The sequence below is a fragment of the Oncorhynchus mykiss genome, chromosome 16 (assembly GCF_057628025.1).
Source record: "Oncorhynchus mykiss isolate SJ-2025 chromosome 16, ASM5762802v1, whole genome shotgun sequence".
Taxonomy (NCBI): Eukaryota; Metazoa; Chordata; class Actinopteri; order Salmoniformes; family Salmonidae; genus Oncorhynchus; species Oncorhynchus mykiss.
This window is the reverse complement of record NC_143037.1, coordinates 27,240,019-27,260,108: the sequence shown is the minus strand read 5'-3', so window position 1 is coordinate 27,260,108 and position 20,090 is coordinate 27,240,019. Positions and strand designations below refer to the sequence as shown.

Here is a 20,090-nt window from a genome sequence, read left to right as displayed (position 1 = left end):
ATATAGGCGGGTTGACAACGTCGCGAAAACGATAACACTCGCTTCAAATGGGGCAAAAGGCCGTGTGTTGTTGTGATTCTGATGGCCAGATAGTTAGCAACAATGACAAGAAACTGCCATGTGGGGAATCGTAAGTGGCTCGTTTCAGATAGCTTAACCTTGTTCTTGATACCATGTCTTGTTTTGAGGTGTTTTGACTCATTTCATGTCCAAGCTAATATTACTTAATAAATTTGCTAGCTAACCGACAACTAACAATGTATTTGAGAAACATTGTGCAAATGTATTTATGCTTTCCATTAAACATTGGGGACAAAATATAGCTGACCTGCTGTCAACAATCTAAGCCAACCCAGTCTGTTTTGCCGCATAGTTGCGCAAGTATCGGTTTTTGATGCTAAACAACCAACCAACTCTGAAGTACAACACATAAGTACAACACACACACCATTTGGATTCGGAGCACCATGTCCATTGGGTGCACCAGCTCCAGCTCCTTGACCTAGAGGTTTCAGGTAAATGACACCACACAACTTATTCTTATAAATTGATATTTAAACAATATTGGAGCAGCACCGTAACCTATAAATAAATTATTAAAAGTAACGGAACCCGAAACAATCGTTCACAGACAGTTTGGGAACAAGTAATCATTTTCAGTCTCAATGAAAATTTACTTGGCAAAGGCATCATTATGAGCTTTGATTGCGGCACCAATATAAGAGTTTACCATACCATTGTGTTTAGCTCCTTGTCCATTGCCATTAGGCACACCGGCACCATAACCTGGAAATAACACAGTTGTCACAACAAAACAATGATTATATACTGCAAATTCACCATGAATGATCTAGATATGGACAGAAACAAAGCCAAGGAGGTTTACCATTGGCCTTGGCACCATTTCCATTAGGCACAGCTGCAGGAGCACCATAACCTAGAGATAAGGCAAATGTTAATTAAAATAAACCAAATGGTACTTGTGCCACTTACTGAACCTCTGAACACCAATATAATTACTAAAACACTAAAGTGATACTCAAGGGGAAAAAACGATTTACCTTTTGATTTTTGACCATTTCCATTGGGTACAGCAGCTGGAGCACTATAGCCTGCAACAGGGACGTCAGTGTTACAGAGAAAGCATGATTGTACCAGATAAACAAATACATCTGATATGGTAGTAGTACAGATAAGGGGATCATTTTACCATTGTGTTTAGCATAACCTAGAGATCAGACAAACTGTTAACTCGAACTGTTAACAGCAGTTAACAACAGCTGTTAACTCGAACCACATGGTAGTTGTGTCACTTCCTGAACCTCTGAAAACCTAATACCTATATAATTACTAACACACACAATTGACACTCAAAGGGAAAAAAAAGACGTGATTTACCTTTTGACCTTTGGCCATAGGGTACAGCAGCTGGAGCACCATATCCTTCAACAGGGATGCCAAAGTGTTACAGAAAATGCATGATTGTACCAAATCTCAACAAATAAATCCGATATGACATAGTGCAGATAAGTGGGTAATTTACCATTGGGTTTAGCACCATTTCCATTAGGCACAGCTGCAGGAGCACCATAATAACCTAGAGATCAGACAGGTTAAAACCAATAGTCAAAGTTGTATCACTTACTGAATCTCTGAAAAAGTACTAATGCAGACTACTTGCTTAAGCACAACAACCAAAAATTGGCATGAAAGAAAAAAAGGGAGATTAACCATTGAGTTTAGCACCATTTCCATTGGACATAGCTGCAGGAGCACCATAACCTATAGAAATCAAACACACATTGCATGTAGATTAAATTGCTGCACTCCACAGGTGTAAACCCTCCATATGTCATTTAGCTATTGAATAAACTCAACTCTCATGGAACAACGTGTCACACCCCACCAACCCTGCTGGACAGACACTGATGAGGTGTCATCAATTCAACACCAACCAAAACATGTTCTCCGACTGTAGTATTGTGCAAGAAACATAATGTAAACAGAGAAACACAGTGCAAAGTGAGTATTTACCATTGGGTTTGGCACCGTTTCCATTGGGCACTCCGGCTCCAGCACTGTAACCTAAACACCCAGGTGTTACCAACATATACTGTATAACATATGAAAATTATGAACACATAAAAGGTTAGCATTGGCATTGCAGGTATAAAAGGTTATACATCGCGTTATGGTTCGTTCCACCAAATGAGTATTATTGGCGTAGTGTACCCTAAAAAAAGGTTTTATTTCACCTCATTTTAACATGATCATAAAGAGCACATGTACAACTTAATAAAAAAACACGTTGTCCCATTTCAAGAGGTTAAATGAAAACATGACTATTGTAAGTGTCTATTAAGTGCCAAATAAAGTAACAGGGTTGACGATTTCATCTTAAAATCAGCCATTGTGACAGGGGGAATGGAAGCTTGTTGGGTGCAACAGGGAGGGGCAATTGAATGCAAGCTTCACAAAAAATAAATGATAAAACATTTCTAACCTATACTGTATATGGTTAACATCTTATGCTCGACCCGCTCAGCTTTCCACCACAAAACATCAGAAAATGGCCCAAAAGAGTAGAACCAGCTGATCTGCTTTTACACTACGATTCAATGTTTATTTTTTATATATATATATATTTAAAAAGGAATCGTGTCACCGTATCCTGAGGGGGAAGAGGCATTGTCGTGCCCTCTTCACAACTGTGTTGGTGTGATTGGACCATGATAGATCCTTACTGATGTAGACACTGAGGAACTTGACGCTCTTGACCCACTACACTACAGCCCTGTAGATGTAAATGTTGGTTGTTCAGCACTCTGTTTCCTGTAGTCCAAGATAAGCTCCTTTGTATCGCCCATATTGAGGGAGAGGTTGTTGTCCTGGCACCACTGCCAGATCTCTGACCTCCTCCCTATAGGCTGTCTCGTCGTCGTCGGTGATCAGCCCTACCACCGCCGAGTCGTCGGCAAACTTAATGATGGTGTTGTAGTTGTGTGCGGCCACGCATTCGTGGGTGAACAGGGAGTACAAGAGGGGACTGAGCACGCACCCCTGAGACGCCCCACGTGTTGAGGATCAGCATGGCAGATGTGTTATTGCCTACTCTCACCACCTGAGGGCGGCTCGTCAGGAAGTCCAGGATCCAGTTTCAGAGGGAGGTGTTCGGTCCCAGGGTCCTTAGCTTAGTGATGACCTTGAATGGGCACTATGGTGTTGAACGTGGAGCTGTAGTCAATGAACAATATTCTCACGTAGGTGTTCCTTTTGTCCAGGTGGGAAAGAGCAGTGTGGAGTGCAATAGCGATTGAGTCATCTATGGATCTGTTGGTGAGGTATGCGAATTGGAGGGGGTCCAGGGTGTCTAGGATGATGGTGTTAATGTGAGCCATGGGCAGCCTTTCAAAGCACTTCATGGCTACAGATGTGAGTGCTGCGGGACGGTAGTCATTCAGATAGGTTACGTTGGTGTTCTTAGGCACTTAAAATGAGGGACAGACATTTCATGTGATTAGATGAATCACTAATCACATTAAATAAATAATCATCTTCAGAAAGGACTGTCAATGCAACAAAAATAACGAGGGCTTTACAATGATGAGAATTGGGAGACATTTTGGGGTTGTGGGTTCAAATCTTCAGAGAAATAACAGGGTACACAGTGGAACATGTCAAAATGCAGAATTTTGACACTTTAGCAAGTCTTCATTCATATGCAAAATCTGATTTATTTAATGTTCCCATGTGGTATGCAGTATATTAAAGGGCACTTCCTTTAATATTCAATATATTCAATACTTAAAATTTCAAAGGGAAGCAATAGGTATTCGTTTGTTGGAACGACCCTTATGCTGATTTGACAACGTTTATAAGACAATGATTAGGACATGACACCTACTGGTCAATAGTCAAGCATTCAAGTTGTTGATATACAGTCAGACGTAAACTCTTAGGCTGCGTTTACACAAGCAGCCCATTCTGATCTTTTGCCCAATTATTGGCAAAACGCTGATCTGATTGGTCAAAAGAGCAATTAGTAGTAAAGAAATATCATAAATGTGTGCCTTAAAAAACACACACAAAATAGGGTGGATTTACCATTGGGTTTAGCCCCCTGTCCATTGAGCAGTCCACCTCAAGCACCATTGGGATCATACAGTGTTATACCAAACGTGACTATACAACGTCGTTTCACAAACTCGACCCTCTCCGACAAATTAAAGCAGATTCACAATGAAAAAAAAGCATATACCATTAGGTTTAGCCCCCTGATCATTTGTTGCACCACTGGGCTCCCGAGTGATGCAGTGGTCTAAGGCACTGCATCTCAGTGCTAGAAGTGCCACTACAGGTTCGATTCCAGGCTGTATCACAACCGGCCGTGATTGAAAGTCTCATAGGGTGGCACACAATTGGTCCAGCGTCGTCTGGGTTAGGGATTGGCCGGGGTAGGCCATCGTTGTAAATAAGAATTTGTTCTAAACTGACTTGCCTAGTTAAATATCCTACAATTAGCATGGCAACTGTTATTACCATTTAGACCTAGGTTTCAAATACTTGACAATTGTTTCTAGCACTTAGTTTGAGCTTGTCTGACTTAATGCACCAATAGAAATGTCAAAAAATTGCACACCCTGCACTCCAGGCAGACTCAGGAAAATGTTAAAAGTAGTAGGTCAGACTACCATACCAGTTATCACACATTTACCCTAATGCACATAATGTACAGACCAAGCAGCCCACAGCAACCTCTTCACACAACTTACCAATTCCCTTGTATCCATATCCATTGGATGGCATCAACATCCTTCCAACACCCCCACCATTTCCTGAAATGGGAAAATAAAAGGTTTTAAAATAAAGCGTAACGATCTCAAATAGCCTAAGTTGAATTGAGTTGGGTCGAGGGCTATGTCCATCGGGCACAACAGCTGCCGGTGCCAGTCTATATCCTACAATTGGGAATCACAAATGACATCAGCAAAAATGTAAAAGGTGTCACATGTTGACAGTGATGTAATCTCACATTAACGAATCAACATGACATTTGGAGAAACTGATTGGCTACTTTCTAATGTCAAATATAAAAACTATGACATTCCTGTGTGAGTCTGGATTTTGCAGATCATTTAAGGGAAATGAGATCCATTGACACTAGGGGAAAATCCCTCAATACAGGGACTGTGTACAAGTAGTCAAATCTATTTTCTCACGGTGAGATGTCAAATTTAGACTGTCGCTGTCACCAAAGCTTAGCTGCCTTTGATTTCAAGAAAGAGAACCAGTGGAAAAGGAATATGTTTTTTTTTCTCGCACAATCACAAGAGAACTTGAGGGACACAGCAATGCACTTAAGAGTTTCACAGCAAGCATCACTCAGATGTTTGTCTTTCTACAGTTTGACATGATCGTTTGAAATGTGACAGGTAAACACCAGCATTTGCTAGAGATTTCTCTCTTCTTTGCCTTCTCTCTTCTTCATTCAGGCATGTGGACTGGACCATTTCATGAAGTAGTACTAGCTCAATCTTTCAACAAAATGACACGTAATTGTGTAGAAAATATTTTTAGTAAAACTAATTGTAATTACTATTTCGATACCACTTTACACACAGTAGTTCAAAGTGCTTTGCACACACACAAAAAAATGAAAATATTAATTTGTAAACATACAATAAACACTTAAATGGGCAATCTGTCAAACAATAACTAGAGATTGGGGCGGCAGGGTAGCCTAGTGGCTAGAGCGTTGGACTAGTAACCGAACGGTTGCAAATTCGAATCCCCGAGCTGACAAGGTACAAATCTGTTGTTCTGCCCCTGAACACTGTTCCTAGGCCGTCATTGAAAATAAGAATTTGTTCTTAACTGACTAGCTTAGTTAAATAAAGGTAAAATAAAATTTAAATAGCATCACCCTGCCACTGATTTGGTAAATAGCTGAGGGATCGGGCTGGAGAAATTGAACCACTCTCAAACTCATTGCCAGAGCTTTGGATATAGGGTCTAACCATCCATGATATCAAGATTATAGTTTTAACCATGTTTTAAGGCTTTACAGTGTTTGTTTACGTTCACAATGTTCACAAACAAAGGAGTAAAACAAGCTCATATTTTGAGTTCTGATGGGGAATGACAGTTGAACTAAGCTCATGAGGCAATTATAAGTTATATTCTTCAAGAATCAATGGGTGTATATATATATATATATACCCATTATATAAACCAACAGGTGAAGACAACATACAGTGAAACTATCAACGAGTAAAATATAAAAAGGTTAGATAAAACCCACACCAGGTAATCAATACCGTATACTATATTCACTGTGTACATGCCAATCAATTAAAAGCCATCTATTAAAAGTTTGAAAATAGATTTAAAAGAAGACAGACTTTGCCCGTTTAACACCCTTCTTGCAATCATAGGAAATAATGAACAAAAGTAAGAAGGCCTATGCAAACACCACCATCGTAAACTTAATTCATACTTTTGAACAGATCTACAGTATCTGGCATCATTAAAAAAAAAAAACTTACATTGAATGTTGTCTTGACTTTCAGAATAATATATTGCATAGAAACATACACTGCATGTGCCCAGCATAATATTTTTTTAATGAATCTCCAGCACCAAAAGGAACACCTATGTGAGAATGCTATTCATTAACTAGAGCTCAGCGTTAAACACCATAGTGCCCTCAAAGCTCATCAATAAGCTAAGGACCCTGGGACTAAACACCCGCCCCCAGATGGTAAGGGTAGGTAACAACACATCCGCCACGCTGATCCTCACCACAGGGGCCACTCAGGGGTACGTGCTCAGTCCCCTCCTGTACTCCCTGTTCACTCACGACTGCATGGCTAGGCACGACTCCAACACCATCATTAAGTTTGCCAATGCCTCAACAATGGTTGGCCTGATCACCGACAATGACGAGACAGCCTATAGGGAGGAGGTTAGAGACCTGGCCGTGTGGTGCCAGGACAACAACCTCTCCCTCAACGTGATCAAGACAAAGGAGATGATTGTGGACTACAGGAAAAAGAGGACCGAGCACGCCCACATTCTCATCGACGGGGCTGCAGTGGAGCAGGTTGAGAGCTTCAAGTTCCTTGGTGTGCACATCACCAACAAACTAACATGGTCCAAGCACACCAAGTCGTGAAGAGGGCACGACAAAACCTATTCCCCCAGCTGCACCATTGAGAGCATCCTGACTGTTGCATCACTGCCTGGTGTGGCAACTGCTTGGCCTCCGACCGCAAGACACTACAGAGGGTAGTCCGAACGGCCCAGTACATCACTGGGGCCAAGCTTCCTGCCATCCAGGACCTCTATATCAGGCGGTGTCAGAGGAAGGCCTTTAAAATTGTCAAAGACTCTAGCCACCCTAGTCATTCTCTCTGCTACCGCCCGGCAAGTGGTACCGGAGCACCAAGTCTAGGTCCAAGAGGCTTCTAAACAGCTTCTAACCCCAAGCCATAAGTCTCCTGAACACCTAATCAAATGGCTACCCAGACTATTTGCATTCCCCCCCTCTTTTACACCACTGCTACTCTGTTATCATCTATGCATAGTCACTTTAATAACTCTACCTACATGTACATGTTATCTCAACTAACCGGTGCCCCCGTACATCGACTCTGTACCGGTACCCCCCTATATATAGTCTCGCTATTGTTATTTTACGGCTGCTCTTTAATTACTTGTTACTTTTATTTCTTATTCTTATCCGTATTTTTTAAAACTGCATTTTTGATTAAGGGCTCGTAAGTAAGCATTTCACTGTAAGGTCTACTACATCTGTGGTATTCGGCGCATGTGATTTGATTTGATATTGTTTGCAGACTCAAGCCGTATTTGAATCGTCATGCAGCATTACCACCCATCTCCAAGTGTTTCAATACCCATGTTACCACACCCCTTTTGTATGATAATCTAAATAGCGGTGCATCTCACATCAGGTCTTAGAGGGCACACATCCCAAAAAAGTTATACTGTAGGTGTCTGGCTCCTTAAAAACCAATCCAGGTTTATTTTTTATTTTTTATGGTAACACATGGTAATTAACTGCTCCAAGTGAAACTGACATGTTTGCCTTCAAACAAATGGAAAAGACCTTTACAACAGGCTCGGTTGAAGATCGTATTTCGACCTAGATAACACGTGTAATGCCTTATAATATGGTCACAACACATAAAATGACTTGTCAAGCGTCTATAAACTCCTTGTGTTATCATCATCTTGATCCTCTAATGATCCTGAGTTTTATTATCAACCATTTAGAGTCTGCTGGAAAACTGCCTCATAGAAAGACGTTTTTTTTTTTTAAATGTGCTTTTTAAAAGTTAATGTGTGAGGTTTTATACAAGTGGTACTGTATACCAAGTGTAATGTTGCATAAACATGCACAGTATAATGCCTTTTGAATGAGCCATGTGTAGCAACAGGTCATTTACTTAACAGCTGTTTACTTGAACTGAACCACAGAAACCAACATGTCCACATCTTAAGAAATTGTAATTGAGTGACACAAGTATACCCACACTGCAAATAGCCAAAAGGTAGTTATGTGGGATTTACACAAACATAAAACAGAGACAATCAAATCAGCGCCAACTGCTACTGAGCCACAGCATCATAACCTGCTGGCCACATGTCTCGACGCTCATAACTCAAAAGCCGTGGGTCATGGAGCGTTGCACCTTCTCATAACAGACATGCCCGTGACAAACTACTGACTTCATGAGATTCTTCAAAGAAAGTTAAATTGTACACATTTACTGTAATAAAATCTATCAGCAATTGTATACTAATCTAAATGATCAAAATGCCACCATAAAAATGTAAGACTAGTGTAGGCTAGCCACACCATTTTCCGTGCATACTGACATCCAAGGTAATAAATCAATATTAAGCCCAATACTATATTTGCAAATGAAGGTGCAATTCAAGTCTCAAAGAAAAGCCTCTGTGCAAGAATGTTCAATAAATAAATAAAAAGGAATGTCTAAGAATCAAAAAGATTGTAGAAGGATTTGTAACCAATTACAGGAACAGTGGATTAGCTGCCTATTCAGGGGCAGAATTTGTATCTTGTCAGCTCGGGGGTTTGACCTTGCAACCTTACGGTTTCTAGTCCAACGCTCTAACCACTAGGCTACCCTGCCGGGTTAGCATCATGTAGATACTTTTATCCAAAGCAACTTACAGAACTGGCAACATTAACAGTGTCACATACTGTATGTGGCCCCTCCAGGAATTGAACCCACAACCCTGGTGTTACCAGCACTTTACTCCAATCTACTTAGCCATCAAAACCACTGATACTTCTGATAAATATGTGACAGAGCCTTTCTCTCTTTCCACAACTCTTCCACTTACCATTGTTCTTCAGGTGCGCACTATGCGCCAGCCAAAGGACCAGCAAAGTCCGTAGAAGTAGCCATCCCAACATGGTGGAGACACAACAGAATAAAAAAGCCAAAAGAGAGAGAGACACCAGCAGAAAAGGGAATGCAGCTGCTCTACTGTTGGCATATTCTGTGCATGTGAGGGCTTCATATACACTCTTGTTTCAGGTGCCCCTCCTCTCATCAGCTCTCTGGCTTTGGACGTTCCCATTTTGGAGATGCTCCTCCCTTTTCTAGGAAACATGACAGCCCCACAACCCAATTCCTTGGCCATGGTGTACACACACTTGGACAGTTAAATTACATTAACACTTAGACTAAGAGAAGGGGGTTCACCAAATAGGACAGTGACTGATGGGCTCCACACGGTGCATCACCAAGGTTGGATACATGGGAAAAAGAAGCCAACAGAGTGCACTTAAACCAAAGCAGTTGCTTAGCACTGACTTGTGGGCAATCAGCCTTAGTAAGCTTGTCTTAACAATGTTTATAATTGGACAAGACATGCAAGCTAAATTGGTCAACTTTACCTTTTCTAAAAATGATATGCAGCCTTGCACCAATGAAAGACTTGCATCCCTTCAGTACAACTACAGGGAATATAACTTTTTTACAATAAGGAGCCATATCTCCCAACTACACACTCTACAACCAAGTTTAGTAATTCATATATCACAGACAAAGGGTTGACTATACACCACTTTTAAAAAAATGTTTTCAACATGGATCAGTCTAGACTCTCGTCTACAGGTAGGAACCTAAGATGAGGATGTTATTTTCACCTCTTAACGTAACCCAGTGAAAGACAAACTTCCAAACAGTTTACACTTTAAATAATTTCAAATCGACTGAAACAAAACGTTCAGACAACAAGACAAGACTTACACGCAAGTAAATAAAATATACATCTTAAAATATAGTATAAACACAGTCAGGTAAATCAATCAACTATGAAGGCATAAGTCACAGACAAGGTAAATACAGTGCCTTGCGAAAGTATTCGGCCCCCTTGAACTTTGCGACCTTTTGCCACATTTCAGGCTTCAAACATAAAGATATAAAACTGTATTTTTTTGTGAAGAATCAACAACAAGTGGGACACAATCATGAAGTGGAACGACATTTATTGGATATTTCAAACACTTTTAACAAATCAAAAACTGAAAAATTGGGCGTGCAAAATTATTCAGCCCCCTTAAGTTAATACTTTGTAGCGCCACCTTTTGCTGTGATTACAGCTGTAAGTCACTTGGGGTATGTCTCTATCAGTTTTGCACATCGAGAGACTGACATTTTTTCCCATTCCTCCTTGCAAAACAGCTCGAGCTCAGTGAGGTTGGATGGAGAGCATTTGTAAACAGCAGTTTTCAGTTCTTTCCACAGATTCTCGATTGGATTCAGGTCTGGACTTTGACTTGGCCATTCTAACACCTGGATATGTTTATTTTTTAACCATTCCATTGTAGATTTTGCTTTATGTTTTGGATCATTGTCTTGTTGGAAGACAAATCTCCGTCCCAGTCTCAGGTCTTTTGCAGACTCCATCAGGTTTTCTTCCAGAATGGTCCTGTATTTGGCTCCATCCATCTTCCCATCAATTTTAACCATCTTCCCTGTCCCTGCTGAAGAAAAGCAGGCCCAAACCATGATGCTGCCACCACCATGTTTGACAGTGGGGATGGTGTGTTCAGCTGTGTTGCTTTTACGCCAAACATAACGTTTTGCATTGTTGCCAAAAAGTTCAATTTTGGTTTCATCTGACCAGAGCACCTTCTTCCACATGTTTGGTGTGTCTCCCAGGTGGCTTGTGGCAAACTTTAAACAACACTTTTTATGGATATCTTTAAGAAATGGCTTTCTTCTTGCCACTCTTCCATAAAGGCCAAATTTGTGCAATATACGACTGATTGTTGTCCTATGGACAGAGTCTCCCACCTCAGCTGTAGATCTCTGCAGTTCATCCAGAGTGATCATGGGCCTCTTGGCTGCATCTCTGATCAGTCTTCTCCTTGTATGAGCTGAAAGTTTAGAGGGACGGCCAGGTCTTGGTAGATTTGCAGTGGTCTGATACTCCTTCCATTTCAATATTATCGCTTGCACAGTGTTCCTTGGGATGTTTAAAGCTTGGGAAATCTTTTTGTATCCAAATCCGGCTTTAAACTTCTTCACAACAGTATCTCGGACCTGCCTGGTGTGTTCCTTGTTCTTCATGATGCTCTCTGCGCTTTTAACGGACCTCTGAGATTATCACAGTGCAGGTGCATTTATACGGAGACTTGATTACACACAGGTGGATTGTATTTATCATCATTAGTCATTTAGGTCAACATTGGATCATTCAGAGATCCTCACTGAACTTCTGGAGAGAGTTTTCTGCACTGAAAGTAAAGGGCCTGAATAATTTTGCACGGCCAATTTTTCAGTTTTTGATTTGTTAAAAAAGTTTGAAATATCCAATAAATGTCGTTCCACTTCATGATTGTGTCCCACTTGTTGTTGATTCTTCACCAAAAAATACAGTTTTATATCTTTATGTTTGAAGCCTGAAATGTGGCAAAAGGTCGCAAAGTTCAAGGGGGCCGAATACTTTCGCAAGGCACTGTATAAGCAAATAACACACATCAATGACTCAGAAAACTGCACCCACATTTTAGGAAAACATATGAAACAGGAGTTATTTCACAGTACACAGGCAGAATCGCCTATTGAGGACTTGAAAGAGACAGCATCTGATAGAATGATGATACATTTCATATAAGACGCATGGCAGGAGAAAAAACAACATGGAAAGACAACTATCAAATTACCGAAGAACTGTAAAAGCCTGACACACTTGCCTCTCCCTTTCATGGGAAGCTGTACTCTTTCCGCCTGGCTAGACCAGACGCTTAGGAAGGGTTAAACTACACAATTTCACTGGACCACTTTTTTGGGGGTCGTGGAGATGACATAACCAGAGAAGGTCGCTGCTTTAAACACAGATATTCCAGAACTCCTGGCGAAAGAGTCAGTCACAGTAGTTCCCCCAGAGGAGAGAAACAAGGGTCTTTACTCGGCTTGTTTCTTTGTGCCAAATGTAACATTCCCCAGCAAGAGAACCAAAAATTGTCACTCAAGCAGAAGGGGGGGGGGGACTAATAAAGAGTCACTGGCAACAACCAAAACAAAACAGGTAGGGTTTAGGTGTTGTCCACTGAAAGTTAACTAGCAACAACAACTGGGACCTAAAAGACACCCACCATGAGTACCCACTAAATTTGCCCAAGAAGAGGCAAACAAAAGAAAAACCCACACCAAACTTAAAGACAGGAAGAAAACCAAAAAGTGGAGCAAAACAAAAACAGGGAAGATCAGATAATGGATTGTTTTTCTAAAAATCAAATAGGGATAGCCAACTAAAGGTGTCAACCCTCCAAATCTCTCAAGACAACTGAAGCACTGGGCCAGCCGCTCTTAAATATCACCTGGGCTAGCACAGGTGAAACACCTTCTGACTAACGAGATGACACCAATTGGTGCGCCCCACGTGCTAATGTGCAACCTCAAAATATAAATGGAAAAACAAAAGCCTGGAACACGATTACGGACCTACACGTTCCAAACAAGAGTGTAGCCAAAAGGCCTTTTCAAATGTTTACGACAAAACGTCTGCCGGAATATATCCACCAAAAATACTTTTGCGAGTACAGTGCCTTGCGAAAGTATTCGGCCCCCTTGAACTTTGCGACCTTTTGCCACATTTCAGGCTTCAAACATAAAGATATAAAACTGTATTATTTTGTGAAGAATCAACAACAAGTGGGACACAATCATGAAGTGGAACGACATTTATTGGATATTTCAAACTTTTTTAACAAATCAAAAACTGAAAAATTGGGCGTGCAAAATTATTCAGCCCCCTTAAGTTAATACTTTGTAGCGCCACCTTTTGCTGCGATTACAGCTGTAAGTCGCTTGGGGTATGTCTCTATCAGTTTTGCACATCGAGAGACTGACATTTTTTCCCATTCCTCCTTGCAAAACAGCTCGAGCTCAGTGAGGTTGGATGGAGAGCATTTGTGAACAGCAGTTTTCAGTTCTTTCCACAGATTCTCGATTGGATTCAGGTCTGGACTTTGACTTGGCCATTCTAACACCTGGATATGTTTATTTTTGAACCATTCCATTGTAGATTTTGCTTTATGTTTTGGATCATTGTCTTGTTGGAAGACAAATCTCTGTCCCAGTCTCAGGTCTTTTGCAGACTCCATCAGGTTTTCTTCCAGAATGGTCCTGTATTTGGCTCCATCCATCTTCCCATAAATTTTAACAATCTTCCCTGTCCCTGCTGAAGAAAAGCAGGCCCAAACCATGATGCTGCCACCACCATGTTTGACAGTGGGGATGGTGTGTTCAGCTGTGTTGCTTTTACGCCAAACATGACGTTTTGCATTGTTAACAAAAAGTTCAATTTTGGTTTCATCTGACCAGAGCACCTTCTTCCACATGTTTGGTGTGTCTCCCAGGTGGCTTGTGGCAAACTTTAAACAACACTTTTTATGGATATCTTTAAGAAATGGCTTTCTTCTTGCCACTCTTCCATAAAGGCCAGATTTGTGCAATATACGACTGATTGTTGTCCTATGGACAGAGTCTCCCACCTCAGCTGTAGATCTCTGCAGTTCATCCAGAGTGATCATGGGCCTCTTGGCTGCATCTCTGATCAGCCTTCTCCTTGTATGAGCTGAAAGTTTAGAGGGACGGCCAGGTCTTGGTAGATTTGCAGTGGTCTGATACTCCTTCCATTTCAATATTATCGCTTGCACAGTGCTCCTTGGGATGTTTAAAGCTTGGGAAATCTTTTTGTATCCAAATCCGGCTTTAAACTTCTTCACAACAGTATCTCGGACCTGCCTGGTGTGTTCCTTGTTCTTCATGATGCTCTCTGCGCTTTTAACGGACGTCTGAGACTATCACAGTGCAGGTGCATTTATACGGAGACTTGATTACACACAGGTGGATTGTATTTATCATCATTAGTCATTTAGGTCAACATTGGATCATTCAGATCACTCACTGAACTTCTGGAGAGAGTTTGCTGCACTGAAAGTAAAGGGGCTGAATAATTTTGCACACCCAATTTTTCAGTTTTTGATTTGTTAAAAAAGTTCAAAACATCCAATAAATGTCGTTCCACTTCATGATTGTGTCCCACTTGTTGTCGGTTCTTCACAAAAAAAATACAGTTTTATATCTTTATGTTTGAAGCCTGAAATGTGGCAAAAGTTCGCACAGTTCAAGGGGGCCGAATACTTTTGCAAGGCACTGTATATCAATCTATCAAATGTATTTATAAAGCCCTTTTTACATCAGCAGATATCACAAAGTGCTTATACAGAAACCCAGCCTAAAACCACAAACAGCAAGCTATGCAGATGTAGAAGCACAGTGCCTAGGAAAAACTCCCTAGAAAAGCATCCTTGAAGAAACCTAGAGGAACCTGGTTCTGAGGGGTGGCCAGTCCTCTTCTGACTGGGTTGGATGGGGAATATAAGAGTACATGGCCATTAGGGCCAGATCGTTCTTCAAGATGTTCAAATGTTCCTAGCTGACCAGCAGGGTCAAATAATAATCACAGTGGTCAGCACCTCAAGAGTAAATGTCAGTTGGCTTTTCATAGCCGGGCATTCAGAGGTTGAGACAGCAGGTGCGGTAGAGAAGGCAGGAAAGAGAGAAAGGGAGAGTTGAAAACAGCAGGTCCGGGACAAGGTAGCACATCAGGTGAACAGGTTCCATAGCCGCAAGCAGAACAGTTGAAACTGGAGCAGCATCACAACAAAGTAGCACATCTGGTGAACAGGTCCAAGTTCCATAGCCACAGGCAAAGCAGCAGAAACTGGATCAGCAGCATGACCAAGTGGACTGGATCGGGGACAGTCAGGAGTCATCAGGCCAGGTAGTCCTGAGGCATTGTTCTAGGGCTCAAGTCCTCCAGGAGGGGGGAGAGAGAGAGATGGGAGAATTAGAGGGAGCATACTTAAGTTCACACAGGACACCAGATAAGGCAGGAGAATTTCACCAGACTATTGTAGCATAGATAGTGGCCAGGCTACCAACTGCCTAATCAGTTGTAGCCCAATCTTGGGTGCAATGATCACGTTCCCGCACTGACTGACTGTGTGGAGGCTCATTAATTTAACGTTACATTAGCCTACACGATACACTAGCAAAGTTATAAATGATATAGTTGTCGAGTATATTAGCCATGACTTACTGTTCTTTGTGCAGCTTAAGCTTAATCTTTATATCCTAAAATAATAATTTTGGGTATCATCTTTCCAAGGGCTCCATCTGAAGTCACCCGTCGACGTTCCTCTGCTCTGCCACGCACAACTTTTTCTCACCTGGCACAATTTGATTGGCTGCTGTCCGATTCAAACTGTAATCCGTAAAATGAAGAGTTGATGCGCTGCACACTTTTTTAAATAGCATAATTTGTAATATTTGGGCTTGGAGAGGGTATCAAGGCAGGTCGAGTCAAAAGGCTCAAGTCCAAGTTAAGTCACGAGTCATTGGTGCTAAAGTCAAAGTCGAGTTGCAAGTCATAATATTTGTGACTTGAGTCTGACTTGAGTCCAAGTCATGTGACTTGAGTCCACACCTCTGGATACTGGAGGCTGACCTGAAGCATGCGTACTTCCATGTGCAGGTGCTGCCACGTCACACAAGGTTTCTTCGCTTTGCCTTTCAGGTAGTGGAGTACAACTCAACCTGGAGTATAACCTCCAATTCAGTCATCAAGTTTGCATACGACACAACAGTAGTAGGCCTGATTACCAACAATGACAAGATAGCCTACAGGGAGGAGGTGAGGGCCCTGGGAGTGTGGTGACAGAAAAACAACCTCTCACTCAACAAAACAAAGGAGCTGATAGTGGACTTCAGGAAACAGCAGAGTAAGCACCCCCTATCCACATCAACAGGACCGCAGTGGAGAAGGTGGAAAGCTTCAAGTTCCTCGGTGTACACATCACTGACAAACTGAAACGGTCCACCCACACAGACAGTGTGGAGAAGAAGGCACAACAGACATTTGTCTTGGCACCAAAAACCCTCACAAACTTTTACAGATGCACAATTGAGAGCATCCTGTTGGGCTGTATCAACGCACGTATGGCAACTGCACCGTCCGCAACCGTCTGCCCAACGCATCATCGGGGGCAAACTACCTGCCCTCCAGGACACCTACACCACCCGATGTCACAGGATGGCCAAAAAGATCATCAAGAACAACAACCACCCAAGCCACTGCCTGTTCACCCCTGTTCATCATCCAGACGGCGAGGTCAGTACAGGTGCATCAAAGCTGGGACTGAGAGACTGAAAAACAGCTTCTATCTCAAGGCCATCAGACTGTTAAACAGCCATCACTAACATTGAGTGAGGTAGGGTGGAGGTTATTTGATCCTTGACTAGTCTCTCAAAGCACTTCATGATGACGGAAGTGAGTACTACGGGGCGATAGTCGTTTAGTTCAGTTACCTTAGCTTTCTTGGGAACAGGAACAATGGTGGCCCTCTTGAAGCATGTGGGAACAGCAGACTGGGATAGGGATTGATTGAATATGTCCATAAACACACCAGCCAGCTGGTCTGAGCATGCTCTGAGGACGCAGCTAGGGATGCCATCTGGACCAGCAGCCTTGCAAGGGTTAACACGTTTAAATGTTTTACTCACATTGGCTGCGGTGAAGGAGAGTCCACAGGTTTTGGTAGCGGGCCGTGTTGGTTGCACTGTATTGTCCTCAAAGCGAGCAAAGAAGTTGTTTAGTTTGTCTGGGAGCAAGACATCAGCGTCCGCGACGGGGCTGGTATTCTTTTTGTAGTCCGTGATTGACTGTAGACCCTGCCACATACCTCTCGTGGTTGAGTCGTTGAATTGCGACTTTACTTTGTCTTTATACTGACACTTAGCTTGTTTGATTGCCTTGAGGAGGGAATAGCTACACTGTTTGTATTCAGTCATGTTTCTGGTCGCCTCGCCCTGATTAAAAGCAGTGGTTTGCACTTTCAGTTTTGCACGAATGCTGCCATCAATCACTGATGAACTTGCTAAAAAACTCGCTCACTGATTCAGAGTAAACATCAATGTTGTTGTTCGACACTATCCGGAACATATCCCATGTCCACGTGATCGAAGCAATCTTGAAGCATAGAATCAGATTGGTCGGACCAGCGTTGAACAGACCTGAGCACGGGCGTTTCCCATTTTAGTTTCTGTCTATAGGCTGGGTGTCACGATTTCTGCCGAAGTCGGTCCCTCTCCTTGTTCGGGCGGCATTCGGCGGTCAACATCACCCGCCTTCTAGCCATCGCCAATCCACTTTTCATTTGTTTTGTCTTTGTCTTACACACCTGGTTTCAATCCCCCAATTACTTGTTCATTATTTAACCCTCTGTTCCCCCATGTTTGTTTGTGAGTGATTGTTTATTGTATTGCGGTCCGTATTTGTGGCCTTGGTATTATTGACGTGTATTGTATTTATTATTGAGTAAAATTGTGACATTACTCATATCTGCTGTACTCTGCCTGATTCTTCTACACCAGCTACACACAGACGCATTACACTGGGAACAACAAAATGGAGTCGTGGTCAGATTTGCCGAAAGGAGGGTGAGGGAGGGCTTTGTATGTGTCGCGGAAGTTAGGGTAACAATGATCCAGAATTTTTCCAGTCCGGGTTGGGCATTCGATATGCTGATAAAATTTAGGGATCCTTGTTAAAATCCCGAGCTACAATAAATGCAGCCTCAGGATATGTGGTTTCCAGTTTACATAGAGTCCAGTGAAGTTCTTTCAGGGCCGTTGAGGTGTCTGCTTGGGGGAGGGGATGTACACGACTGTGATTATAATCGAAGAGAATTCTCTTGGTAGATAATGCGGTTGGCATTTGATTGTAAGGAATTCTAGGTCAGGTGAACAAAAGGACTTGAGTTCCTTCCTGTATGTTGTTATGGTCACACCACGACTCATTAATCATAAGGCATACACACTTCTTCTTACTAGAGAGATGTTTGTTTCTGTTTGCGCGATGCGTAAAGAAACCAGGTGGCTGTACCGAGATTCCTCTGAACATGCAGTCCTTGAAGATGGCATTGTTACTTTCCCTGATCTCTGTTAAGCATGTCTTATGGACTTATGCACTCTGTCCACGCGACCCGACTGTCTCGCCTCAATGGCGATCTGAACAGGGTGGTGTTGTGTCCTAATCCTGCCTTTATGCCTAACATTATCAAGAGTCCGTACAGATCGCAGATCATTGAGCTATGGGCTTTCTCCCCTCCTTTACATGGGGAGGAGAGAGAGGCCCGTTATGTGGAATGCACGGCAACGATTAGGTCATCGCCTCGGCTGTTTGTGTGCTATGGCACTGCGGCGCTTCGACGGCCACTTTCCCTTTTGGATATGTCCTCGAGCTCTCTTACACAGTCTGCACTCGGAGTTGCTGCTGGGGCTATGTGGTGGGCTGTCATCGGCATTGCTGCTGGAGCTATGTGGTGGGATGTCATCGGCATTGCTGCTGGGGATATGTGGTGGGCTGTCAAGTGTTTTTCCGGGGGATTCATGATTACTGTCTGCAAGGTTCAGTTCCAGTTCATTACCTTTTTTTTGTGGCGGACTGAATGAGGACACAGTAAGCTGTAGCACTTTGTGTTACATTTCTGTTGAACATGGGCCTAACTTTTCATTATGTGGGAAGTGTTGGGACTGGCAGGGAAGTGTGCTTGCTCTGCCCTAAACCAATAGGAGCGAAGCCCTACTGGGTTACTGGGTAAGTAACTCCAGTTCGATGAGTGGAGCGGAGCCCCATTGGGCTTCAGGCCCTGACCGACCCCCGGCGTCTCGCTGAAGACTTTTCGGGAGGCTGATGTGTAGGGCCAGCTGGGCCCCCATTGGCTGAAGTGCGTGCATAATTATATTTTCAGGCTGTGCTGCTTAGGCAGCGGGATAAACCAATAGGAGCGAAACCCCCTATGCGGCTCCGCTCCACTCATAGAACTGGAGTTGCATACCAAGTCGTACACATCAGGTACTATATAATCCAGTCCAGACTATTCTTCGAGATACTCCGTTAATACTTTTCTGAGCTGTGCATCTCATTGATTACTAGGGAGGAAATGACAACTTGTGACAAATTGGTAGCAATATGAAATTAGATTAACTCCTCTGTCCTCATTTTGCATGTGAAAGAATTTCCATGATCTCAGCTTATATACACACACACAGACAGAGGATGAGTGACTCTTTGTATGCTTCCAAAAAAAGGGGCGCAAAAAGAAAGATATCTCACCTTCAACTTACATTCCACACTGCCTGCCCAGATCCGCATCTTATGGGGTCAAGGGAAAGTTAATGTTTGACTTCTTAACCCCCAACCCAGACCTCTCACCCGCTTGGCTTCCCACCAAGCCCAGTGCTCACCTCTACACACCCCAAGATGGTACAAAAACTCAACAATATCTTGGTAATGACCAGTTAAGGTTGGATTTGTGGATTCCACCCTGCTTCTCTGCCTTCCCACAGTCTCATTCCTCCAAACCAATGGAATAACTGCAAACAGTCAGTGGTTGCTCTTGGCTCTGGATTGATGCCATCTGGGCTCTGTGGTTTCAACTGGTAACAATATGA

At 42.6% G+C, this 20,090-nt stretch overlaps 1 protein-coding gene across 50 annotated transcripts in view; it reads right to left on the bottom strand.

The window, feature by feature from the left end:
* Positions 1 to 9,562, bottom strand: part of cmn (calymmin) — a 70,161-nt gene extending 60,599 nt beyond the window's left edge. For 30 of the 50 annotated variants that reach the window (XM_090202441.1, XM_090202442.1, XM_090202443.1 and 27 more), the window contains exons 1-10: positions 9,394 to 9,559; positions 4,773 to 4,835; positions 2,035 to 2,085; positions 1,732 to 1,782; positions 1,544 to 1,597; positions 1,399 to 1,443; positions 1,062 to 1,112; positions 887 to 937; positions 736 to 786; positions 449 to 502 (exon numbers count right to left, since the gene is read on the bottom strand). In XM_090202441.1, the coding sequence (XP_090058567.1) occupies positions 449 to 502; positions 736 to 786; positions 887 to 937; positions 1,062 to 1,112; positions 1,399 to 1,443; positions 1,544 to 1,597; positions 1,732 to 1,782; positions 2,035 to 2,085; positions 4,773 to 4,835; positions 9,394 to 9,466 (544 nt within the window). In that variant the 5' untranslated portion in view covers positions 9,467 to 9,559. Of the gene's footprint in view, positions 1 to 448; positions 503 to 735; positions 787 to 886; positions 938 to 1,061; positions 1,113 to 1,398; positions 1,444 to 1,543; positions 1,598 to 1,731; positions 1,783 to 2,034; positions 2,086 to 4,772; positions 4,836 to 9,393 lie in introns of all 50 variants that reach the window. The other 20 variants (XM_090202463.1, XM_090202455.1, XM_090202472.1 and 17 more) reach the window with 4 other exon arrangements.
* Positions 9,563 to 20,090: the final 10,528 nt, after the last annotated feature.